This window comes from Salvelinus fontinalis, chromosome 42 (assembly GCF_029448725.1).
Source record: "Salvelinus fontinalis isolate EN_2023a chromosome 42, ASM2944872v1, whole genome shotgun sequence".
Lineage (NCBI taxonomy): Eukaryota > Metazoa > Chordata > Actinopteri > Salmoniformes > Salmonidae > Salvelinus > Salvelinus fontinalis.
Window position 1 is genome coordinate 24,450,448 of NC_074706.1, and position 27,928 is coordinate 24,478,375.

The following is a 27,928-nucleotide window of genomic DNA, read 5'->3' on the forward strand; positions in this document are numbered from 1 at the left end:
GAGTGACCATCAGGTTCTTGGTCACCTCCCTGACCATGGCCCTTCTCCCCCGATTGCTCAGTTTTGCCGGGCGGCCAGCTCTAGAAAGAGTCTTAGTGGTTCCAAACTTCTTCCATTTAAGAATGATGGAGGCCACTGTGTTCTTGGGGATCTTCAATGCTGCAAAAAATGTTTTGGTACCCTTCCCCAGATCTGTGCCTTGATACAACCCTGTCTCGGAGCTCTATCGAGAATTCCTTCGACCTCAAGGTTTGTTTTTTGCTTATATAGACAGGTGTTTGCCTTTCCAAATCATGTACAATCAATTGAATTTACCACAGGTGGACTCCAGTCAAGTTGCAGAAATGTCTCAAGGATGATCAATGGAAACAGAATGCACCTGAGCTCAATTTCGAGTCTCATAGCAAAGGGTCTGAAGACTTATGTAAGCAAGGTATTTCATTTTTTTTTTTGGCATGAATTTTAAAAAATCTGTTTTTGCTTGTCATTATGGGTATTGCATGTAGATTGATGAGGATTTAAAAAATATTTTTCATACATTTTAAAATAAGGCTGTAACGTAACAAAATGTGGAAAAAGTGAAGGGGTCTGAATACTTTTCCGAATGCACTGTACATTTACAGAAAAAAGTATTACCATAGTGAGAAGTTATTCTACATGACACATATTGTTTTGTGCAATAACAACAGCATCAATGTAACAGTTCAACTTTAGTCCGTCCCCTCGCCCCGACCCGGGCGCGAACCAGGGACCCTCTGCACACATCAACAACAGTCACCCACGAAGCATCGCTCCACAAAAGCCGCGGCCCTTGCAGAGCAAGGGGAACCACTACCTCAAGGTCTCAAAGCGAGTGACGTCACCGATTGAAACGCTATTAGCGCGCACCACCGCTAACTAGCTAGCCATTTCACATCGGTTACATGGACAGCAAAGAGTTTCTTATATAAACCTTTATGCTTTTTCTGTACAATATTTGTTTGCGGTCTGCAGTCCATGCAGAAAAAAGTAGTAGCGTGTGGCTAAACTTCTCAGCTGTTTCTGGTTCAACCAATCATTAGGGAGTTTTTGTTTGACCCACACGAACATGACCAAAACATGACTGAAACAGGAATACATTTCCCCTGGATATTTACAAATAAATGTGATATTTGAGGCTCTCTGTCACTAAGTGATTGTACAATGTACACCTGGGTTGGGCTCAATTTGAATTGAAGACATTCATTTCAGGAAGTAAACTGAAATTCCAATTCAATGATTGAAAAAATGGCATCTATTTTCCATACACTGAAAAGGAGAATCTATTTGTCAAAAGAACATATATATATATATACATATATATTTTTTAAATTCAAATCCCTTCCTGAATTGACTGACTTAAATTCAAATTGAGCCCAACCCTGTTGTGTGTTCTTCACCACGCTGTCTGTGTGGGTGGAACTTGAAGCTTTTCACCTTCTCCACTGCGGTCCCATTTTGGGTGATGGAAGTAGGAAGGTTTGTAGGGAATTATTTTATTATAAATTCAGGGTTAGTTAAGATAATATAGTGGTATAGATAGGTCGTAACAGGCCTCACATTCCAGTACAGTAGGTGGTGGTGTATGCTCCTGGCAGTTGGTTGCGATTCGCCAATAAAACAAAGAAGAAAAAGAAAACAGAACTGAAAAGCCTTCATGTTGTTCTTATTTTTACGTTTATTAACCAACACCCTGGAACTCAAAATCAGCATCACATACCCTAGGTAATCTTTAATTCGCGTTGGAAACAGGACTTGGTTGATAGATGTTATCTAGGTGACGCTAAATGTTAACTGCTAATGTTAGCCAACAATGGATAACTGTATGGTTTTTCACACTCAAATAGCCTCCATCATGGAGGTGCTAGCGAATGCAGCCGTGGCAGATATCTGTAAACTCGTCGATGACGACTATGCAGTGTTTCGTTTGGAAATAACTCAAAGCCAGAAAGAAAACAGAGCATTGCGGAGGAAACTACTGGAACTAAAGGTGGCACGGGAGCGCGCAGAGAGGACAATGCGAGAGCGCGTCCTCGGCAGTCGTCCTAGTAGTGTCAAAATCCTCGACCGGTACAGAGTAATGGCAAGAGGTAAATGTTGCAGGAGACTGCGGGGCCTGTCGCCCCGTTTCCCCTCGGCGCATGTGTGGCTTTAGATGCGTTTACCACAATGGGTATTGGTCAGTTTTTGGATTGTATGCAATAATTCCCCTGATTACTTAGCTATCTTGCACATGGACACAATATCATATTCTAACCAGATTCTTGATTTACTGAATTTCCTATTATTTACTCAGTGAAAACAATGTGTTGCATGGAACATAATACATCAATCAATAAATAGTATTTCAGGAAGTTATGAGAGATGTTAACTTACATCCTTACAAATTCTAGACAGTGTCAAAACTGTCAATAGTGTACATTATAGCGTTCAGCATTGACAGTACCTAACCTAACCACCTCTTTTCCCCCAATCACTCTCTTAGGTGAAGGACATCTCACTGGAGGCCACAGGAGCTTTGTGAAGCCAGCGGGACACAATACATGGAGAGATGACCAACCAATCACTGTTGATAAGGGGAGTAGAACCTCAACCCAGCATGTTATCATGATAGAGGTTAGTGTAATAGTGTTGCATAAAAAATTACAGTTACTTTGTAAATCAAATGTGGCCGGTTTATTTCAGAAAGGGTCCCCTCAGCTATTCACTTGCTTACATGTACATCCTTATTTATCTGCCATAGGGGAGCTTGTGAGACTTCCCAATGACATTGATATCCAATTCAACTCATGTACCACTAATAACCTCCCCTCTTGTGTCAGTCTGCAGAGGCTGCAGGTCCTGTGGTCAAGCTGGAGAGGTCTGAAGGACAGGAGGACCCACGGCACAGCAGAGACATCCAGGCTGGTGCAGCGTCTGGAGTGGCACCCCCTGTAGCCACAGAAGACCTATCCACCGCCGCTGCGCTCCAGTCCAGGAACCGACGCAGCATCACAGTGGTCAGTCAAATGCCATTCTCAAGTCAGAGACAGACACCAAGACTGTAACACACAGGCTCTTACACACTATCTGAATACAGATCAGATCCAGAGAGACTAGGGCCACCAGTCTGTCCTCCTGATCCTGGCTTGGTGTACTTACTGTTATTTCGCCAGAGCCAGAGTATGGTTTATTCCCATGGAGATGGTGATGCGTTAGACACTGACGGGGATGATCTGTTTTGTTCTTACGCTTCAGAGATGGTCCCTGGAAACATATCCTTGGGTTTAGAGAGACCGACTGATCTGTCTAGAGGGGACTGGAACTGGTAAATTTCTATATGGACCTCGTTTTGTGCACAGGGGCATTGTCATGCTGAAACAGGAAAGGGTCTTTCCCAAACTGTTGCCACAAAGTTGGAAGCATAGAATCATTCTAGAATGTCATTGTGTGCTGTAGCATTAAGATGTCCCTTCACTGAAACTAAGGGGCCTAGCCCGAACCATGAAAAACAGCCCCAGACCATTATTCCTCCTCCACCAAACTTTACAGTTGGCACTATGCATTTGGGCAGGTAGCATTCTCCTGGCATCCGCCAAACCCAGATTCGTCCGTCGGACTGCCAGATGGTGAAGCGTGATTCATCACTCTAGAGACGCGTTACCACTACTCCAGAGTCCAATGGCGGCGAGCTTTATACCACTCCAGCCGACGCTTGGGATTGCACATGGTGATCTTAGGCTTGTTTGCGGCTGCTGGGCCATGGAAACCCATTTCCCGTCAAACAGTTATTGTGCTGACGTTGCTTTTAGAGGCAGTTTGGAACTGGGTAGTGAGTGTTGCAACTCAATGAGCCGTTGTTTCTTCTAAATGTTTCTACTTCACAATAACAGCACTTACAGTTGACCGGGAAGCTCTTATGTAGGTGTCATAACCAGCCATAAAATAATGCAATACATGTCACAACAGGTTTAAATATGTGTTATGACCAAATTATTACAGGTTATGACTGTCATAACATGTTGACGCTGGGTGTCAAGTAAAGTGTTCCTAAAAATCCTTCTATAACCTGTTTCCTCCCCTTCATCTACAATGATTGAAGTGGATTTAACAAGTGACATCAATCAGGGATCATAGCGTTCACCTGCATTCACTTGGTCAGTTTATGTCATGGAAAGAGCAGGTGTTCATAATGTTTTGTATAAAGCCTGAAAGTCTGTTTCATGTTGTGTTTGTGCTGTGTATCTGATGTTCGCAGATTTTCCAAAGACACTTTTAATGAGAAAATGAATGCAGTTTATTAACTTCAGGCAGATTTTTTGTTGAGACATGACGAGTATGTGTGGTTTTCATATGGTGTATTTAAAACTTGTTTATGTTCAATAAACACAGTGGGGTCTTTTCATTCGAAGACTTTGATTTAGATTCTCTTTAGCATACGTCACATCTGATCTCACCCTATTCTGCATACACACAACAGTTCTTTTTCACCAATATACACTTAGTGCACAAAACATTAGGAACACCTGCTATTTCCATGACATAGACTAGTCAGGTGAAAGCTATGATCTCTTATTGATGTCACCTATTAAATCCACTTCAATCGGTGTAAATGAAGGGGAAGAGACAGGTCAAAGAAGGACTTTTAAGCATTGAGACATGGATTGTGTATATGTGAATGGGCAAGACAAAATATTTAAGTGCCTTTGAACAGGTATGGTAGTACTTGCCAGGCGCACCCGATTTGAATGTGTCAAGAACTGCAAGGCTGTTGGGTTTTTCACGCTCAATAGTTTCCCACGTGTATCTAGAATGGTCCACCACCCAAAGGACATCCGGCCAACTTGACACAACTGTGGGAATCATTGGAGTCAACATGGGCCAGCATCCCTGTGGAACGCTTCCGACACCTTGTAGAGTCCAAGCCCCAATGAATTGTATTCTAAAGATGTTCCTAATGGTTTGTACACTCAGTGAACACTCAACAAACATACCTACTGGGCGTGTCAGAGTTTTTAGTCAGGTTTGTCTGATGATTACTTGACTTATCATAGCTGACTTGTTTTTACCCACAACATCATATTTATATCCACCATGATGTGTGTTTTATCTGTGTGTAAGTACCTGAGGGAGTACGTAATCTGTATCACCTGTCTCTTCCAGGAGGAGGATCCAGAGGTGCTGATGATAAAGGTGGAGGGGTATGAGGAGGGTCTGGGGAACCCTGAGGGGACCATGGTCATGGAGGACAACCAGACTACACCTCCTGAATGCACAGAGGAACCAGCTGAGCAGCACAGGACCACACACAGTCTCAGTGAGGTGAGCCCACTGTGAACAACTGTCTGGATGGTTTCAGTTCAGGGCCCGTATCCACAAAGCCTCTCAGTGCTGATCTAGGATCAGTTTAGCATTTTAGATCATAATGAATAACATTACATTTAAAGATCAACACTCCTACTCTGAGACTCTTTGTGGATATGGGCCCAGGTCTTGACCATGCCTTTGAATTATAAAACTATTAATAAAGAGTGTCAAGTGATCAAATCAACTAACATGTTTGCATAGTACTCATAGCAGTCCCTCATTGCCCAATCAGAAGATGCTCCATAGCAGGGTGCTCATATCAGATTTCTTGATTCAACATCCTCTCACTCTGTATCTCTTACAGTCAGTAGACATGGAGGATGGGAAGCCTGATCTGCTGCTGGTCAAAGAGGAGACAATAGAAGATGGACCAGAGAGCATTGATCTGCTGAGTGGAATAAAGATGGGGGAGCAAGGTAAAGGAGAAATACATATAGCCTACATACAGTAATAGATCTTCAATGTGAAAAGTGATGCACATGGCTATAATTGATTTTCTTCATTCATAAAGTAAAATAAATACAACTTATGTTTACATAGAAAACCATACATTATAATGTATGAACTTGACCAGGTAATTGACAAAAGAAACTCCATATGTAGAGTTCTCTACCATGTTTTTAAAGTCTATTTTTCGTAACCTCTTCCTACAGGTGGTTGGCTGGAGGCTAACAGAGACTGGGTGGCCATCTTGGATTCCCAGACCCAGGCGGGTGCAGCCAAGGGCCCAGGGGACAACATCACTGAGCAGGCCAGGACTAGAGGCAACATGGTGGAGGTCAGTGGTTGGGACAGCATCTTCAACTCTGGGCTGGAAAATAAAACTGTTAACCACAACCAGAAACAGACAATGGAACACAAAACAACATCCTAACTTAGTTTCTATGACAGCAGACTGGCTGAGACCAGGGCGAGGCGTAGAATTGGTCCGCGGGGATGGGGAGGTGTCCGTATGCGGGGGAAGAGAACAGACAGACTCCGCTAGCGATGCTCCGTCCTGCTCCTATAGTTGTGATTCAGAGAGACTGATGGTGCCACAGGTTAACCCCCTAACAGGTGCTGCCTTCAGCCTGCCTTCTATAGGATCTATCAACTGGAACATGGACCCTGCACCAACACAGACACTCCCTGGCCTTCATCTTCCTCACAGTCTTCGTATGTTAAACCAGACCTCAGACAATGCCAGTGCCTCAACACTAAATGGCTGCACAAGCCCATTGACAAATGACAGTAGTAGAGATGGAATCAGTAAAGTTTGCAGTGCCAAAGAGAAGCGCTTCTCGTGTTCGTTCTGTGGGAAAGCCTTCCGTTTCCCCAAACAGGTGGAGATCCACCAGTGGATGTACATGGAGGAGAAACCATTCGGCTGCCACCTGTGCCGGGCCAGTTTCTCATCCAGCCTGTAGAGGCACTAGAGGGTCCACATGGGAGAAATCCTACAGCTGCCACCAGTGTGAATCAAATCAAATGTATTTATAAAACCCTTTTTACATCAGCAGATGTCATTAAGTGCTTATACAGAAACCCAGCCTAAAACCCCAAACAGCAAGCAATGCAGATGTCGAAGCACGGTGGCTCTGGAAAAACTCCCTGGAAAGGCAGGAACCTAGGCAGAAACCTAGAGAGGAACGGGGTCTGAAGAGTGGCCAGTCCTCTCCTGGCTGTGCCAGGTGGAGATTATAAGAGTACACGGCCATTAAGGCCAGATCGTTCTTTAAGATGTTCAAAAGTTCATAGATGACCAGCAGGGTCAAATAATAATCACAGTGGTTGTAGAGGGTGCAACAGGTCAGCGCCTCAGGATAAAATGTCAGTTGACTTTTCATAGCCGAGCATTCAGAGGTCGAGACTAGAGGTCGACCGATTATGATTTTTCAACGCCGATACCGATTATTAGAGGACCAAAAAAGCCGATACCAATTAATCGGCCAATTTTTAAATATTTTTATTTGTAATAATGACAATTACAACAATACTGAATGAACACTTTTCTTTTACCTTATTATAATACATCAATAAAATCAATTTAGCCTCAAATAAATAATGAAACATCAAAAAGAAAGGAGGACCAAGGCACTCTTCATATAATTAATTAAAATGCCTTTATTAGTATGGCATGTTCGATAGAAACAAAGTTGTTTAAAAACCGACGCGTTTCGGCTGCATGGCCTTCGTCAGGGAGTACAGAAAAAGGAGAATACAATGTCCTCTTTTGAAAGGCTTTTCCAATTAGCCCTAATTAGAAGAGGGAGTGGTTACCAAATTGGACACACCTAGTAAGCAATAATATACACATGAAAAGGTGAAATACTGTAGCTATGTTATCATGAGCATACAACTCCAATCTAGAAGCATCAGAACACCCAGAGAGGCAGTTCCAACCCTAACCATGACTGGGAGAAGTGTCCAGAACAAGAAAGCAATATATTCCACAGTACACTAGACCACAGCAAAACATGAACAACAGTCCAAACATAGCTGAGGGCAATTGAGGAAAATGTCCACTAGATGACAGCAAATGGACCCATCACGACCCTACAGGAAGGGTGAGAAATCCATATCTTCATTTAAACCAGGGTACTTAGTGGCCTGTAGTTTGTAAATCCCAAAACTTTCCATTTGGTTTAACTGTTTAAGACGGTCCCCTTTTCTAATAGAGGCCGGAACATGATCAATACCCATAGCTTGTAGGGAGGCAGGGTTGCCATGGTGTAAGGACTTGTAGTGCCTTACACTACATAAGGAAACATGTTCAATTTGGTTTAAATAATGCAAAAACAAAGTGTTGGAGAAGAAAGTAAAAGTGCAATATGTGCCATGTAAAAAAGCTAACGTTTAAGTTCCTTGCTCAGAACATGAGAACATATGAAAGCTGGTGGTTCCTTTCAACATGAGTCTTCAATATTCCCAGGTAAGAAGTTTTAGGTTGTAGTTATTATAGGAATTATAGGACTATTTCTCTCTATACCATTTGTATTTCATATACCTTTGACTATTTGATGTTCTTATAGGCACTTTAGTATTGCCAGTGTAACAGTATAGCTTCCGTCGCTCTCCTCACCCCTACCTGGGCTCGAACCAGGAACACATTGACAACAGCCACCCTCGAAGCATCGTTACCCATTGCTCCACAAAAGATGCGGCCCCTGCAGAGCAAGGTCTCAGAGCAAGTGACGTCACCGATTGAAACGCTAGTAGCGCGCATCCCGCTAACTAGCTAGCCATTTCACATCGGTTACACCAGCCTAATCTCGGGAGTTGATAGCCTTGAAGTAAGTCATAAACAACGCAATGCCTGAAGCATTACGAAGATCTGCTGGCCAACGCACGAAAGTGCTGCTTGAATGAATACTTACGAGCCTGCTGCTGCCTACCATCGCTCAGTCAGACTGCTCTATCAAATCATAGACTTAATTATAACATAATAACACACAGAAATACGAGCCTTTGGTCCTTGATATGGTCGAATCCGGAAACTATCATTTCGAAAACAAAACATTTATTCTTTCAGTGAAATACGGAACCGTTCCGTGTTTTATCTAACGGGTGGCATCCCTAAGTCTAAATATTGCTGTTACATTGTACAACCTTCAATGTTATTCATAATTACGTAAAATTCTGGCAAATTAGGCGGCCCAAACTGTTGCATATACACTGACTCTACGTGCAATGAACGCAAGATAAGTGACACATTTTCACCTGGTTAATATTGCCTGCTAACCTGGATTTCTTTTAGCTAAATATGCAGGTTTAAAAATATATACTTCTGTGTTTTGATTTTAAGAAAGGCATTGATGTTTATGGTTAGGTACACATTGGAGCAACGATACGCACCGCATCGATTATATGCAACGCATGACACGCTAGATAAACTAGTAATATCATCAACCATGTGTAGTTAACTAGTGATTATGATTGATTGATTGATAGTTTTTTATAAGATAAGTGTAAAGCTAGCTAGCAACTTACCTTGTCATAATTATGTACAATTCTGGCAAATTAATTATGGTCTTTGTTAGGAATAAATGAACTTCACACAGTTCGCAACGAGCCAGGCGGCCCAAACTGCTGCATATACCCTGACCGCTTGCACGGAAAGCAAGAGAAGTGACACAATTTCCCTAATTATAAGAAATTCATGTTAGCAGGCAATATTAACTAAATATGCAGGTTTAAAAATATATACTTGTGTATTGATTTTAAAGAAAGGCATTGATGTTTATGGTTAGGTTTGGCGAAGTCATCGAATCATCACCCGTTTGGCGAAGTAGGCTGTGGTTTGATGAGAAATTAACAGGCACCGCATAGATGATATGCAACGCAGGACACGCTAGATAAACTAGTAATATCAACCATGTGTAGTTAACTAGTGAATATGTTAAGATTGATTGTTTTTTATAAGATAAGTTTAATGCTAGCTAGCAACTTACCTTGGCTTCTTGCTGCCATCGCATAACAGGTAAAAATCGGTCGTTCTGCCCCTGAACAAGGCAGTTAACCCACCGTTCCTAGGCCTTCATTGAAAATAAGAATGTGTTTTTAACTGAATTGCCTAGTTAAATAAAGGTGTAAAAAAAATATTGCGCGAGAGGGTCGAAAACAGAAGGTCCGGGAAAGTTAGCACGTCCGGTGAACAGGTCAGGGTTCCATAGCCACAGGCAAAACAGCAGAAACTGGTGTTGCAGAACGACCGGGTGCTGGGGAAGGTGACTGCCAGGAGTCATCAGGCGAGGTGGTCCTGAGGCATGGGAGAATTAGAGGGAGCATACTTTAAGTTCACACAGGACGAAATAAGACAGAAGAATTTCACCAGACAGACTGACCCTAGCCCCCCGGCACAGACTATTGCAGCATAGATACTGGAGGCTGAGACGGGGGTAAAACCCCACCCACTTTGCCAAAGGACAACCCCCACACCACTAGAGGGATATCAACAGACCACCAACTTACTACCCTGACACAAATGCTGAGTATAGCCCACAAAGATCTCTTCCACCGCAGAGGGGGGCGCAAAACCGGACAGAAAGATCACGTCAGTGACTCAACCCACTCAAGTGACGCACCCCTCCTAGGGATGGCATGGAAGAGCACTAGTAAGACAGTGACTCAGCCCCTGTAATACGGTCAGAGGCAGAGAATCCCAGTGGAGAGAGGGGAGCCGGGCAGGCAGAGACAGCAAGGGCGGTTCGTCACTTCAGTGCCTTGCCGTTCACCTTCGCTCCCCTGGGCCAGACTACACTCAATCATAGGACCTCCTGAAGGGATGAGTCTTCAGTAAAGGCTTAAAGGTCGAGACAGAGTCTGCGTCTCTCTCAGGGATAAGCAGACCATTCAATACAATTGTAGCTCTATAGAAAGCCCTGCCTCCAGCTGTTTGCTGAGAAATTATAGGGACAATAAGGAGGTCTGCGTCTTGTGACTGTAGCAAACGTGTAGGTATTTACGGCAGGACCAAATCAGTGAGAGTTGTAGGAGCAAGTCCATATAATGCTTTGTAGGTTTGCAGTAAAAACTTGAAATCAGCCCTAGCCTTAACAGGAAGCCAGTGTAGAGAGGCTAGCACAGGAGTAATATGATCAAATTGTTTGGTTATATTCAAGATACTAGCAGCTGCATTTCACTGAAGTTTATTTAGTGCTTTATCCTGGTAGCCAGAGAGTAGAGCATTGCAGTAGTCTAATCTAGAAGTGACAAAACATGGATTAGCTATCTGCATAATATTTGGACAAAAGGTTTCTGATTTTTGCAATGTCACGAAGATGGAAAAAAAGTTGCCCTTGAAATATTCTTGATATGTTTGTCAAAAGAGATCAGAGTCCAGAGTAATGCTGAGATCCTTCAGTTTTATTTGAGACGACTGTACAACCATCCAGATGAATTATCAGATCAAACAGCAGATCTCTTTGTTTCTAAGGACCTAGAACATTGTCAGAGTTTCAAAGTAAAACATTTGCCGCCATCTACCTCCTTATGTCTCAAACACAGGTCCAGGGTAGGACATTTTGGGGCTACACCATGTTTATTAATTGAAATGTACAGCTGTGTGTTGTCCGCATAGCTGTGAAAGTTGACATTGTGTTTCCGAATGACATTACCAAGACATAGAATATATAGTGAAAACAATAGTGGTCCTGAAACGAAACCTTGAGGAACACCGAAACTTACAATTGATTTGTCAGAGGACAAACCATCCACAGAGACAAACTGATATCTTTCTGACAGATAAGATTTAAACCAAGCAAGAACAATTAGGTTTCCAATCTCTCCAAAAGAATGTGGTGATCGATGGTGTCAAAAGCGGCACTGAGGTCTAGGAGCACGAGGACAGATACAGAGCCTTGGTCTGACGCCATTAAACATTTTCCACCTTCACAAGTGCAGTCTCAGTACTATGATGGGGTCTAAAATAAGACTGGAGCGTTTCGTATACATTATTTGTCTTCAGGAAGGCAGTGAGTTGCTGTATAACAGCTTTTTTTACAAATTTTTATTTTCGATATAGTCCAATCTCGGGTTTTTTGGGGGGGGGGCGGGGTGTCAAGGTTTGGCTTTTTCAGGACGGGCTTTATTACTGCCACTTTTAGTGAGTTTGGTGAACATCCGGAGGATAGGGAGACTTTTTTTATTATGTTCAACATTGGGGGGCCAAGCACAGGAAGGAGCTCTTTCAGTAGTTTAGTTGGAATAGGGTCCAGTAGGCAGTTGGAAGGTTTACATTTTGCAGACGCTCTTATCCAGAGCGACTTACAAGAGCAGTTAGGGTTAACCTCTATGGGATCGGTGTCCTTATACCGGGACGGTTGAGCTAACGTGCGCTTATGTGATTAGTAAGGCGTTGTAAGTAACAGCAAACTTTCCAGGACATAGACATGTCTTATATGAGCAGAAAGCTTACGTTCTTGTCAATCTAACTGCACTGTCCAATTTACAGTAGCTATTACAGTGAAAAAATAGCATGCTATTGTTTGAAGAGACAGCGCAACAAAACACTTTTATCACGGCAACTGGTTTGATACAGTCACCTCTGAAGGTAAATAACGTACTTACATTAAGTAACCTTGCTCTGATTTGTCATCCTGAGGGTCCCAGAGATTAAATATAGCATAGTTTTGTTTGATAAAATCAAGTTACATATTCAAATGAATGTAGGAACTGGGTTCTACAGTTTGAAGCCCTGCTGTCTCTGGCTCCACACCCACCCCGCCCGGCCATCTAGATGTTTGAAAGTTAGTGCATAAGCTAATGATCCATCATGTATGACATTCCTGGGAGTGTGTAAACTTAAATTTTGTTTTACCATATAATTTTTGTATGTTCTCTATACTTATGTACTTCAAAATGTATCAGTTGACCAATTTGGCACATTTGGGCAGATTTTATACAAAGTATTGTCCAGTGCTTCACTGGCTCAATTTGAAACTTTGCGCACACACTGCTGCCATCTATTGGTAAAAATCTAAATTGCACTATAATGTCCTTTCTCCTCCATTTCAAAGATGACAGAACCCCAAAAAATGTGAAACCTCTAAATTCCACAAACTTCAGTGTTTCCTTTCAAATGGTATCAAGCATATGCATATCCTTGCTTCAGGTCCTGAGCTACAGGCAGTTAGATTTGGATGTCATTTTAGGCAAAAATGTAAAAAAAAAAAAAAAAAAGGGTCCAATCCTTAAGAGGTTGTTTAGTGCCTTCCTCATCGACAGATTTTTCACCTAGTTATCTTGAGATTTGAACCGGCAACCTCTTGGTTACTGGCCCAACGCTCTTAACCGCTAGACTATCTGCCGTGAGGCCATTAATATTTTCGTGAATGTGTCAGGAGATACAGGATAAAAAACTTGAGTGTCTCCGTTGATCATAGGACCTGGCAGTTTTGTGCAGATTCAGGACAACTGAGTTTTGGAGAAATATGCAGATTCAAAGAGGAGTGCTTAATTTGCTTTCTAATGATCATGATCTTTTTGTTGAAGAAGTTCATGAATTCATCACTGCAGAAGTGAAGGCCATCCTCTCTCTGGGAATTATGTTTTTTAGTTAGCTTTGCGACAGTATCAAAAATAAATGTTGGATTGTTTTTATTCTTCTCAATTAGAAGGGGCTTATTAGTGGCGCAGCGGTCTAAGGCACTGCATCTGTGCTAGAGTCATCATTACAGACCCTGGTTCGATTCCAAGCTGTATCACAACCGGCCGTGATTAGGAGTCCCATAGGGCAGCACACAATTGTCCCAGCATCGTCCAGGTTAGGGTTTGGCCGGGGTAGGCCGTCATTGTAAATAAGAATTTGTTCTTAACTGACTTGCCTAGTTAAATAAAATAAAAATAGGTTGGAAAAGTAGGCTGATCGAGCAGCACTCTCCGATACTCCACTGTACTGTCTTACCAAGCTAGTCTGAAGACTTCCAGTTTAGTGGAGCGCCTTTTCTGTATACCAGGGAGCTAATTTCTTGTGACAATTGTTTTACATTTATAGTGGTGTGATTGCATCTAGGGTATTACATAAGTTTACATTTAGATCCCTGGTTAGGTGGTTATCTGATTTTTGTACTCCAACGTCCTTGGGTAGGTGGATGGAGTCTGGAAGGGCATCTAGGAATCTTTGGGTTGTCCAATAATTTATAGCGTGGCTTTTGATAATCATTGGTTGGGGTCGGAGCAGATTATTTGTTGCGATTGCAAATGGTGGTCCGATTAGTACAGATTATGAGGAAAAACATTTAGATCCACAATATTTATTCCTCGGGACAAAACTGAATCCCAAGACATATTGGACAAACCCAATTGAGTCGATGATGGCTCCGAAAGCCTTTTGGAGTGGGTCTGTGTGAATATTGAAGTCACCAAAAATGTGAATATTATCCGCTGTGACTACAATGTCCAATAGGAATTAAGGGAATTCAGTGAGGAACGCTGTATCTCCCACCAGCAGCAGATGAAGATGCACCTGAAGAGCCACATGGGAGAGAGGCCGTTCGCCTGTATACACTGCGGATACACCAGCAGAAAATGCACACGGCCCTTGAATAGAGTATGTTTGACATGTAATGTAGTACTAGTTAGCTTGTTTGTATTTAATTCTGTTGGTTTTGGATGTAGTAGGGAACTGGATAAGGTGAACTGAGGAAAGAATGAGTATGATGAGACAGAGTAGATGATATGTAATGGTTGGTGTGATGGTGTCTGTAAAAATGCTATAGTGAACAAAAATATAAACGCAACATGTAAAGTATTTCATGAGCTGAAATAAAAGATCCCCAAAATGTTGAATACACACAAAAATATTATTTCTCTCCAATTTTGTGCACAAATTTGTTTACATCCCTGTTAGTGAACATTTCTCATTTGCTAAGATAATTATTCCACCTGAGAGGTGTTGCATATCAAGAAGCTGATTAAATAACATGATCATTACATAGGTGCACCTTGTGCTTTGGTCAATAAAAGGCCACTCTAAAATGTGCAGTTTTGTCATACAATACAATGCCACAGATGCTTGCAATTGGCATGCTGACTGCAGGAATGTCCACCAGAGCTGTTGCCAGATAATTTATTGTTCATTTCTCTACCATAAACCGCCTCCAATGTCGTTTTAGGGAGTTTGGCATTACGTCCAACCGGCCTCACAACCGCAGACCACGTGTATGGCGTCGTGTGGGCGAGCGATTTGCTGATGTCAACGTTGTGAACAGAGTTCCCCATGGTGGGGTTATGGTATGGGCAGGCATATGCTACGGAAAACAAACACAATTGCATTTTATTGATGGAGATTTGAGTGCACAGGGATACCATGATGAGATCCTGAGTCCCATTGTCATGCCGTTCATCCACCACCATCACCTCATGTTTAAGCATGATAATGCACAGCCCGATGTCACAAGGATCTGTACACAATTCCTGGAAGCTGAACATTTCCCAGTTCTTCCATGGCCTGCATACTCACCAGAAATGTCACCCATTGAGCATGTTTGGGATGCTCTGAATTGACATGTGCGAAACAGCGAATACAGTGATCCCTCGCCACTTCGCGGTTCACTTATCGCGGATTCGCTATTTCGCGGATTTTCATAATGGCGAATGGCCACTGAACTTAAGCGAGTAGCTGAGGAATGGGACCCTTTGATGAGCCGTTCATTACAGTTCTCCAACGTAATCGATGGTGGCATGTCGGTGTACAAGGATCTTTTTGCAAAGAAGAAAAAAGAGCGACAACAGCTGCCTATCACTATGTTCTTCTCCCGAACAAACACACCTGCACCGCGGGCTTCAGAAGAAGAGAACACTGCAGAGCGCAGTCAGGATGCAGCGGCCCAGTCTGAAGAGCAGTGAAACGGCCTACACGTGAGTCACTGTATTTGTATACATGTAATAGTTGCTAATTGTAAAAAAAAAAAAAAAGTTTTCTATTTCGCGGATTTCACTTATCGCGGGTCATTTTCGGAACGTAACCCCCGCGATAAACGAGGGATTACTGTATATCAACAGAGATATTCCTGCCAATATCCAGCAACTTTGCACAGCCATTGAAGAGGAGTAGGACAACCTTCCACAGACCACAATCAAAAGCCTGATCAACTCTATGCAAAGGAAATGTGTTGCGCTGTATGAGGCAAATGGTGATCACACCAGATACTGACTGGTTTTCTGATCCATGCCCCTACTTTTTTTTAAGGTACAGTATATGTGACCATCAGATGCATTTCTGTATTCCCAGGCATTTGAAATCCATAGAGTAGGGCCTAATTTCATTCTTTACATTGACTGATTTTCTTATATGAACTGTAACTCAGTAAATCTTTTGAATTGTTGCATGATGCATTTATATTTTTGTTCAGTATATGTTCCTTTAGGATGATACTGTTTTTATTAATGTTTACTTGACAAAGTATTGAAGGTCTTTGTAATGTCATGGTTCTCCTGTTCAGATCTGAAGGATCAGGTTAGTGGCTCCGCTCTACAGTGCTCTCTCTCTCCCGCAGAGGGGAAGAGGGGTGAAGTTGGCCGTTTTATGATGGTCATAAATTCCTTGCAGAAACTCTCTTCACTGGACATTCAGTATTGAGAGAGGATTTACTCTGTGAAACAAAGACATACTTCCCGCCAAAACTCGATCATCCAAAAGTGGGGAATGAAACAATATTTCCGTAAATCGAACGGGTTGGAGTTGTCCGTGGGTACTCGATTATTAACAATTTATGTCAGATCAGTTGTGTTTAGGGATCTCATGAAAGACGGTAGAACAAAATAACTATCTCTGAATGTATATATTCCCCAGTTGTCAGGGTCACATCCAAACGTTGGGGAACTGATATGATTAAATATGAAACTATTTGTGAGAAGATGTAATGTGATGTCAGCCTTCTAAATGAGAGAATTGTTTTTAATATGAAGTCTTAACCAAGTCAGTGACCGTGAGCACAGACTTTACGAAAAAAGGAGGGACTGCCTCTTTTTCCCTGAGTGCCTAAATAGCACTCGTGACAAAATGTACATTAAGTCAAGAAAACGCATTTAAATGGCTACTGCTCTATAGACCAGAGAGCATGGAGCTGGTTAAGAAAACTACAAGACTACACATTCACAGTGTGCAGCTGTATATGTAAAATAGTCTAGTAAACTCGACCGAAGACGAGAGGAGAACACTTCCCTATCAAACGACCGAATGGTACTCTGAAAGATCCATTCTGGAGAACATTTCCCTATCAAACGACCATTGGTACGTCTGATGTCTCCAGTATTACAGAGGACAAGCTACAGCCACGAAATATATTGAGTTCTGGGGAACACGACCAGAGACTTTCTGTCGACTGACTCTCCAGCAGACGGACCGGCGATTTCAATAGATACGAGACATACAGGCGTAAATATATACAGTTGAAGTGGAAAGCTTACATACACCTTAGCCAAATACATTTAAACTCAGTTTTTCACAATTCCTGACATTTAATCCTAGTAAAAATTTCCTGTTTTAGGTCCGTTAGGATCACCACTTTATTTTAAGAATGTGAAATGTCAGAATAATAGTAGAGAAAATTACTGATTTCAGCTTTTATTTCTTTCATCACATTCCCAGTGGGTCAGAAGTTTACATACACTCAATTAGTATTTGGTAGCATTGCCTTTAAATTGTTTAACTTGGGTCAAACGTTTCGGGTAGCCTTCCACAAGCTTCCCACAATAAGTTGGGTGAATTTTGGCCCATTCCTCCTGGCAGAGCTGGTGGAACTGAGTCAGGTTTCTAGGCTTCCTTGCTCGCACACACTTTTTCAGTTCTGCCCACACATTTTCTATAGGATTGAGGTCAGGGCTTTGTGATGGCCACTCCAATATCTTGACTTTGTTGTCCTTACGCCATTTTGCCACAACTTTGGAAGTATGCTTGGGGTCATGTTCCACTTGGAAGACCCATTTGCGACTAAGCTTTAACTTCCTGACTGATGTCTTGAGATGTTGCTTCAATGTATCCACATAATTTTCCTACCTCATGATGCCATCTATTTTGTGAAGTGCACCAGTCGCTCCTGCAGCAAAGCACCCCCACAACATGATGCTGCCACCCCCTTTCTTCACGGTTGGGATGGCGTTCTTCAGCTTGCACGCCTCCCTCTTTTCCTCCAAACATAACGATGGTCATTATGGCCAAACAGTTCTATTTTTGTTTCATCAGATCTGAGGACATTTCTCAAAAAATTATGCTGTTTGTCCCAATGTGCCGTTGCAAACCGTAGTCTGGCTTTTTTATGGTGGTTTTGGAGCAGTGGCTTCTTCCTTGCTGAGTGGCCTTTCAGGTTATGTCGATATAGGACTTGTTTTACTGTGGATGTAGATACTTTTGTACCTGTTTCCTCCAGCAACTTCACAAGGTCCTTTGCTGTTGTTCTGGGATTGATTTGCACTTTTTGCACCAAAGTACGTTCATCTCTAGGAGACAGAACGCGTCTCCTTCCTGAGCGGTATGATGGTGTTGTTTATACTTGCGTACTACTGTTTGTACAGATGAACGTGGTACCTTCAGGCATTTGGAAATTGCTCCCAAGGATGAACCAGACTTGTGGAGGTCTACAATTTTTTTTCTGAGGTCTTGGTTGATTTATTTTGATTTTCCCATGATGTCAAGCAAAGAGCCACTGAGTTTGAAGGTAGGCCTTGAAATACATCCACAGGTACACCTCCAATTGATTCAAATGATGTCAATTAGCCTATCAGAAGCTTCTAAAGCCATGACAAAATTTTCTGGAATTTTCCAAGCTGTTTGAGGCACAGTCAACTTCTGACCCACTGGAATTGTGATACAGTGAATTATAAGTAAAATAATCTGTCTGTAAACAATTGTTGGGAAAATGACTTGTCATGCCCAATGTAGATGTCCTAACCGACTTGCCAAAACTATAGTTTTGTAACGGTTTTCCTCCTCCTCTTCATCCGAAGAGGAGGAGTAGTGATCCGACCAAAATGCAGCGGGTTTTGAAAACATAATGAATTTATTAACTGCCGAAAACGAACACGAAAACAAACACTTGGAATGACTACCAAATAACAAAACGAACATAGACTGACCTAAAACATGAGAACTTACATATAACACGAAGAACGCAGGAACAGGTACAGACTATAACAAACGACCGAACAAACGCTACAGTCCTGTGTGGTACGAACGAACATACAGACACAGAAGACAACCACCCACAAACAAACAGTGTGAAAACACCTACCTTAATATGGCTCTCAATCAGAGGAAATTAAAACCACCTGCCTCTAATTGAGAGCCATATCAGGACACCCTTAACAAACATAGAAACACACAACATAGACTACCCACCCAAACTCACGCCCTGACCGTCAAACACATACAAAATAACAGAAAACCGGTCAGGAACGTGACAAGTTTGTTAACAAGAAATTTGTGGAGTGGTTGAAAAACGAGTTTTAACGACTTCAACCTAAGTGTATGTAAACTTCCGACTTCAACTGTAAATTGAAATTCCTTTCGAATGAGCAGCTATTCATGTGCAAGGTATTAGCATTTCAATCTGCATAGTTATCAGCTGTGTGTAGGATAGTAAAGTCCTCCCTCTCTTTCTCACATGCCCTCCCTTTAAATTTTGTGTAACAAGCCGTCATATCGATTTAGTCCACTAGGGACTTTCCATTGCATCATGTCCAAACCAATGTATAACCTATCCTGTGTGTGTGCGCTTATGTAATTCTGTGTTATTATTTAGTTAGATAGTAAATAAATAATCAAGCCAATCTATATATCGCTGATTCATAATTTATGCAAGGGTTCGTGCAGATATCCAAGAGTTTGCGACATTCAGAATGAGACTGATAGAATGTAAACAATTAATTAATGACTGATTGATGACTGAAATGTAAGAGATATTTATATCTTTCAGAGTTAATTCGGAAAATGGTAACTCGTTAAATAAACTTTTTCCGTGGTATCCCCAAGTTTGCTAATGAGTTAATTGTTACTGGATTAATTTAATCATCATAATTAAACTTTGTTAATCGATTTGATAAAACAATCGTCATCACATTAATGATAGCCAAGACACGACAGTAATGTAATGTTTAACCTTTTCCAAAGTATTCAAAAATGTATTTTAATGCCAGATCACGTGACCCCTGAACAAGATGGCCGCATGAACTAGGAGCTCTGCTCAAGTAGTTTCCAATTCCTAATCTTACCTCAACTTCAAGTTTAAACTCATTTAGCTTTAGTCAAAAAGTCATGGCGGCGACACTACAGGTGACATTTTTACCCGGACTCGAGCACTAGCGACGGAAAAAGCCTCCAAGAAGCAGCTAACTTCAGAAAAAGCTAGCGCCATTAGCCAGGAGCAAGAGGACCCGTTCCCCCCCGAGGCCCAACCTCGCACTCTGTCGAAGACATCTTTTCTGAGCTGAGATCCCAACGTACAGAACTCAACACTAAACTAGATGCCATTAACGCTCAGCTCAGTGCGATAGGGGGCAAGGTGACAATCCTGGAAAATGCTTTGCCTGACATAAACAACAAGATAACTATAAACGCGGGGCGCCTGGACGAGGCAGAGGGGCGAATCCTATCCACGGAAAAGTTATTGACGGACGCCATGGAAACAATAGCATATGCTAAAAAAAAATAGAGCAGCTGGAAGAGAAAACAGAGGACCTGGAAAACAGGGGGCGAAGGAATAATTGTGTTGTATTAAATCTGGGCGAAAAAGAAGAGGGAAACATGCCACTGATCCGCTACCTGCAAGACAAACTTCCCGAGTGGCTCCACCTGTCCACTGACAGGCCCATAGAACTCGAGAGAGCTCACCGAGCACTAAGGCCCCCACCAGCAGCGAGACAACCACCGCGCCCAATCACCATACGTTTCCTGAGATTCACCGACAAGGAACGAGTCCTACAGGCGGCGAAAACCAACACCATTACAGTGGGAAACGCCAAACTCACCTCACTCCAGGACCTGTCAGCTGGAATACGCCGAGAGTTTGACGAGGTGAAGAAATGCTCCATTGACCGAGGTATCTTTAGGGGATTCAAATACCCAAACGAGTTCAGGATTCTTCACCAAGGAGCCCTGCGCCACTTCAAAACTCCCGAAGAGGCAAAACGTTTTTTGAAAGACAACCCAGGTCAATGAGAAATGGACCAATGACTAAATGCGATTACTGCTATTACTAAAGGAGGTAAGACAACATATAGCCGATATCCAAAGACCCACCCGCTCCGCTAAATGTCATTACAGCCGTCTAATCTATATTTATGTTCCTTTTAGCTGAGAGGGATAGGCCCCATATTATAACCTAAGCCTACTATATGTAGGCTGGGCTATTGATTTTATTTTCTCCCATTTTTAATGGGGTCTGGACGGGGGCTACGTTGTCATTTACTCAATGCGGGGCGGAGAGGATGAGGCATTTCTTTGGTGGGTAGGGGGAGACGTTGTGCGTTGCTAACTGTTCCCGTTTTTTTTTTGGAACACAGAATTGTGACTGAGCGGGGAGGTAATAGATCCAACGGGATATGTCGAGTTGTTTGGGAACTCGGCTGGGGTGTTCAGAGATTGTTATTTTATGTAAACCATTTATTTTCCTTTTATGTGAGCGCAGCTGTAACTACTATCCACCTTTACCCAGAGATGACTTGCACTAAAGTTCGATTACTGTTCGATGACGATGATTAGTACCTTAAATCTATTGACATGGAACTGCCATGGTCTAGGTCATGCAATAAAACGGAAAAAGATACTATGTGCTCTAAAAAAGGAAAAAGCAGACAAGAGACACACATCTGTGATGCAGAATATGCCAAACTCCGCAGAGCTTGGGTGGGACAGGTGTATTTCTCATCTTTCAAATCCAACAGCAGAGGTACAGCCATACTTATCCATAAGATTGTTCCATTCATAATTTACAAAAACATATCTGATCCGGAGGGGAGATTTATTTTGATAACTGGGTCACTGTATGGGCAACCAATTACTATTTTAAACATATACGCCCCTAACACAAATCATCTCAAGTCCCCACCACAAATCCTAGATCTGCAAAGATGTTGAACTCTCTTACTAAAGAGATGGGACTGATAGATATCTGGAGGGAGACTAATAGCTCATCTATGGACTATACATACTACTCTAATGTCCATAACACCTACTCCCGTATAGATTACTTTTTTATCCCAAAGAGTTTCATAAATTCAGCCACGTGTACAATCGGACCCATAGCGCTTTCGGATCACGCCTTTGTCCACCTCTGCTTTGACCTCTGCAAAAACATCCCGAGGTCAAAGAGCTGGAAATTCAACACCTCCATGCTATCAAACGAAGCATTCCATACATTGGTAACTACATGGATAGACAACTACACACAAGACAACAAAGATTCTCCTGTTTCTCCAGCCACAATGTGGGACGCTGCTAAAGCCACACTAAGAGGTCATCTAATTGCATATGCTTACTCAAATAAAAAAGCAATGGAAGCACACAGGCTAGATCTGGAGAGGGAGCTGGAACGCTGTGAAAAAGTACAAAAACAATCCCCAGACAGCACCTCCTGGAGTCAACTTAAAGCAGCCAAAGCCAAACTGAATTTGGACTATACTCGGGAGATAAAAAAAAAACGTTTTCTTTGCTAAACAGAAATGACCATGCGTATGGCAATAGGCCTAGTAGATTGCTTGCTTATCAATTAAAAAAAGAGCAGTCAGAGCGTACAATTATGGCTATCCGAACAGCAGAGGACGAGGTCACATATGACCCAAAAAAGATAAATTTAACTTTTCATGATTTTTACTGCAAACTATATACCTCTGAGAGAAAACACACGGAGGCAGAACTCCACTTCTTCCTAGAGGGAATCTCGCTACCTAAACTATCAGAGACCGACCAAGAAGATCTCAACTCCCCCTTCACTCTTGAGGAGATCCTGGAGGCAATTACCTCCATGCCACCTAACAAGTCCCCAGGCCCAGATGGATTCCCCAGAGAGTTCTACAAAGCTTTTTGGCCCCAGCTTAGCCCTATTTTCATGCCAATGCTGGAGGATTTTTGCAAAAACGGAGTTCTCCCAGACTCAATGCACACAGCTCGCATTACAGTGTTGCTCAAAAAAGACAAGGACCCCCTATCCTGCTCCTCCTTCCGTCCCATAAGCTTGTTGGATTTCAACTACAAAAGAATTACCAAATTGCTCGCCAAAAGACTAAACACTCTTCTTCCCAAAATAATAAAAGCGGACCAAACTGGATTTATTAGAGACAGATACTCTTCTGATAACATTCGCCGTCTCTTTGATATTATTGATCAAGTAAACGCACAGAAGACCCCTGTCCTGCTGGCTTCACTGGATGCTGAGAAGGCGTTCGACAGGATGGAGTGGAGCTTTCTGTTCTCAGTCTTAGAAAAGTTCAATATGGGCCCAAACTTTATTAAATGGATCAAATCACTATACTCTCATCCAAATGCCATGGTGACTACTAACGGACTGAACTCTGACAGATTCCCTTTGGGACGGGGCACAAGACAAGGATGCTCGCTGTCCCCCCTGCTCTACTTGTTGGGGGCGGAGCCTCTGGCAGAGCTGATAAGGAGCAATCCAAGTATTATAGGTGTTCCTGCAGGCGGCCTGCAGCACAAGATTTCGCTTTACGCCGATGATGTCTTGCTCTACATATCCAACCCTGAGAAATCCCTTCCTCCCATTTTAGACACAATTGCTCAGTATGGCACGTTTTCAGGTTATAAGATTAATTTTAACAAATCCACTGTCTGCCCTCTCAATATTACACTCACCAGTTCTATGAAGACACTATGCCCATTCCAATGGAAGACACAGGGGTTTCAATACCTTGGAATATTCATAACACCGGATCTGAATAGGCTTTTCAAGGAGAATTATCTTCCACTCCTGGATCGAATCAAGAACAACCTCCAAACCTGGATCTCCCTCCCAATTAGCTTAGTAGGAAGAATTTATGTAATCCGTATGAACATCCTCCCTAGACTGAACTATTTATTTCAGATGCTCCCAAGCTATCTCCCAGCTTCCTTTTTCAAAACAATTAACCAAAGCATCACCAAATTTATATGGGGCAATAAAAAACCTAGGATCAAGCTCTCCACTCTATCGAAACCTGAATCTAAGGGTGGTCTTGCCCTTCCCTCCCTTCAATTGTACTACTGGTCTGCCCAAATCCGCAACATGCTAACATGGATCACAAACAGACAAGAGTCAACGTGGATCCAGATAGAAGCCCAATCCTGTGGTTCATTGCCACTAAGCTCAACTATATTCATTAATAACTTTAGTGAAGTGGGCAACATAGCCAAAACATTTGTGATTTACAGCACCCTACTAGCGTGGAGGGACTGTAAGAAATACCTGGGCATCTCCTCCCAAATATGTTCTCACTCGCCTATAGTAGGCAACCAAGACTTGCCAAAAGCTCTGAGGGATGCCAACTTTAATCTTTGGCATACTCTAGGAATCAGGACCTTTTCAGACCTATTTCATCAGAAGACCCCTACACTGAAATCCTTTCAAGAGCTCTGCAGTGAATTTAATGTGCCAAGATCCCATTTCTTTAAATATCTTCAAATTAGACATGTCATCTCCTCATTTACTTCCAAGAGGAGGTTTAGAACTCAGTTGAATGAAGTTGAAACCCTTCTTGTCACAGCACAATCCATTAAAGGCAAAATATCCTATATCTATAGACTCCTTTCTGAGAAAGGAGGCTCCTCCTTTACTCCTTTGAAAATAATCTGGGAAAAGGACCTTGGTCTGACTATCAGTGATGAGTTATGGGCGGAGGTTTGCGACAGGGTATACTGCTCCTCTACTAATGTAAAAATGAAAGAATCTAATTACAAATTTTTGTTAATTTTTTTTTACACTCCCTTGAGACTCCATAAAATGAAAACAGACATTTCTCCTAACTGTAAAAGATGTACCTCTGAAAGTGGAACCTATATGCATGTATTTTGGAGCTGTAGAGAGATTGCCAGATTTTGGCAATCTATACATACTGCTGCACAGAAAATACTAGATGTACAGTTTGATATGACCCCGTGTCGCTATCTTATTAATGCCCAGCAGGACTTTGTTCTTGATCCTGACAGAGAAAATTTGCTCATGACCATTACATACTTTGCTAAGAAATGTATTCTTCTATTGTGGGCCTCTAGTACCTCTCCTACATTTAAAATGTGGATTGACCAGATTGTTGACTTTCTCCCTCTTGAAAAGCTGACTTATGACCTCCACAAGAGACAGACCAAGTTTGATAGACTCTGGTCTCCACTACTCAACTATATTTCAAATTGGACAGAGTGAATGGGGGGACCAGGGAGATGAGCAGATGCGTGTTGTGTAAGGTGCTGTAAAATCTAAAAAGCTCATTATTGGCTCGTCATCTCAGCTAAGGCTGGAAATAGCTAATAAGAACCTTGATAGTGCTGCTGCAAGTTCTATATTTTAAATTTTGTTATAATTATTATTTGTGTGTATGTGTATGTATGTATGTGTATATATATATATATGTATGTGTATGTATATATATATATATATATATAAAAAATATATATATATATTTTTTAATGTTTATTTTTTAAGTCTGTCACATCTGTGAATGTGGAATGTGTTTGGTTGGTTGATTGAAAAAAACTTTAAATTGAAAAAAAAAATGTATTTTAACCAAGCGAGGGTACCAGATTTACAGAAAAATGTAGTGTTACCAAAGTGAGAAGTTATTCTTCTTGTCACGTATCATTTTGTGCAATAAAAGTACTGTACTTCACGGAATGTGAATATATGACCATTTTATTGAAATTCAATACAAAATTGACTCTGTGCTGACTGACTTGGTTATTTTTGTATCATTACAGGGACTGAGTTTCACTTGTCTAAGTCGAACCAAAACAATATACTTAATTCTTGAATCAATACATACAGTATGGACATTTTTTAAATAAACTCCAATGGCTCCATATTAGGTACTTGAATCACCGTGTTGGAGATGCACTTGACTGGTTATCAATGTTGATGTGTCTGTGTACAGCAAATTATTTCTTATATAAACCTATATGCTTTTCGGTTCAATTTGTGTTTACAGTCTGCCGTCCATGAGGAACTGCTGATATCCGGTGTTGCTGGCGGGAGAGACTGGACCTCTGAAGCGGCCGGTCACAAACCCTGGCCCTGGATCAGAACCCTGGATCAGGAGCCATCGCTCTTCTTTCCCGAGTCAGAACCAGGACCGAACCGCGAGGAACAGAGACTCCACCACCACACAGAACACAACCTGTGGACAGGTGGACTGAACAACCTCAGTCCTGGTGGTCATCAGAGAGACAGAGGCTCCAGTCTGCAGCCCAGACCCTTCTCTTCACAGTCTCAGTGCAGTGATGGAGCAGGGCCTGGGGCTGATAGAGAGAGATCCTCCTGTTCCTATGAAACAAACACCACCGTATCCATGATGAACAAAGCAGGTCACCCTGGGCTTCAGCCTTCACAGAGAGTGGTGGGAGACACCCCTGGTGGGAGTCTATCAGGAAGTCTGTCTTCTCCTTCAGGGTCACATCTAATTCCTGATGTTTGTTTTCATAGAAAGCCTGGGCCTGGGTCTAGCCTTCCTCAGCTACCTCATGGTTACCCCACCAATACAGACAGGGTCAGGATGGGCATTCACCACAAGAGGTACCTACCCTATAACACAGCACACAATCCCAACAACACCCAAACAATGGCTAGAGGTCAAGCAGGGAGCTCAAAGACTAACCAGCTGACTGTGGTGGCTCCTGCTTCTAGCTACTCTGGTGTCATTGGGTCACAACGTGGGAAGCCGAACATTAGGACCGACGCTGACAAGCCGTATGCCTGCCCCACATGTGGGAAGTGCTTTGCTGAGGCAAACTATGTGAAGATCCACCAGAGGGTCCACACAGGGGAGAAACCCTTCAGCTGTACCCAATGTCACATGCGCTTCGCAGAGGCTGGCACCCTGAAGAGGCACCAGAGGGTCCACACAGGGGAGAAACCCTACAGCTGCCCTCAGTGTGAGAAGAGGTTCTCACACCAGCATCATCATAAGAGGCATCTGAAGGTCCACACATGACAAAGGCCATTCACCTTCTCTGATGGTTTCAGAGAGGAACTACCTCAGGATACACCAGCAGAAAAAACATTACACTTCATAACATAAGAGGTAACCATTCCATCCTCAGGGTACAGATTGTCTCCCCATCATTGGTGTTCGTGCGGTGACATGCTGCCAACCTTCATTTTCTCTCATTAGCTTTAGTCCTGCCCTCTAACCTTTTTTTGCCTTAGATCTGTTCTTCCTCCAAGCTAGCCCTTATGTATTTCTCGCTCACATTCACATTTAGTAGTTCTCTCCTTTTGCCCACCTAACCATGCATGTACTCTTTGAGGTTGTCCCTTTCCTTGAGTTCCTTTTATTTGTGTGTACAGAACATGATTCCTTTCTCATCTTTATCTACCCTCTTATCTTCCTACTTCATGCTGCTCATTGGTTAGCTGTCACAGTGGAAGCCCCCACTCGGCCCACCCCCAAGCCCTGCAGCAAAAGCTCTGAATAGGCTCAGTCAGCTGGACAAGATCCATAGAGCCAATCAGGATGCTTCTTAATCTTCTCTCAAGACAAAGATTAATTTTCATTGCTGTCAACAGAAAAGATCCACAGATGCATTTGGAATAACGATAGGGACAGATTTCAATTATGAATATTCCTGAATAGAATATTGCATCCAGACATTGTGTGATATATACAGTATAATGCATATATAAGTTAAAGGTTTATTGCATAGTGTTGTGTAGGTTATATGACGTTCACACATGCCTATTTCATTACATCTATTGAACTACTTTGTTTTTTCCCAAGACACTTTTAATGAGAATTAATGCAGTTCATCAAGTTCATGCTGATTTTTAGTTGAGATGTGTGGTTTTCAATGGTGTATTTAAAACTTGTTTATGTTTAATAAACACAAAATGGGACTTTCATTCTGACTTTCATTGAGACTCTCTTTAGTATACGTCACATCTGATCT

The 27,928-nt window shown here is 42.2% G+C and overlaps 1 protein-coding gene across 1 annotated transcript; it reads left to right on the forward strand.

Moving 5' to 3' along the window:
- Positions 1–1,424: 1,424 nt before the first annotated feature.
- Positions 1,425–27,881, forward strand: LOC129841240 (zinc finger protein 205-like). Its single transcript, XM_055909413.1, has 7 exons — positions 1,425–2,108; positions 2,504–2,634; positions 2,841–3,017; positions 5,161–5,319; positions 5,669–5,780; positions 6,018–6,142; positions 25,972–27,881. Exons 1-7 carry the CDS (start codon positions 1,832–1,834, stop codon positions 26,971–26,973), a joined length of 1,983 nt encoding a protein of 660 aa, XP_055765388.1. The 5' UTR covers positions 1,425–1,831; the 3' UTR covers positions 26,974–27,881.
- The last annotated feature ends 47 nt before the right edge of the window (positions 27,882–27,928 follow it).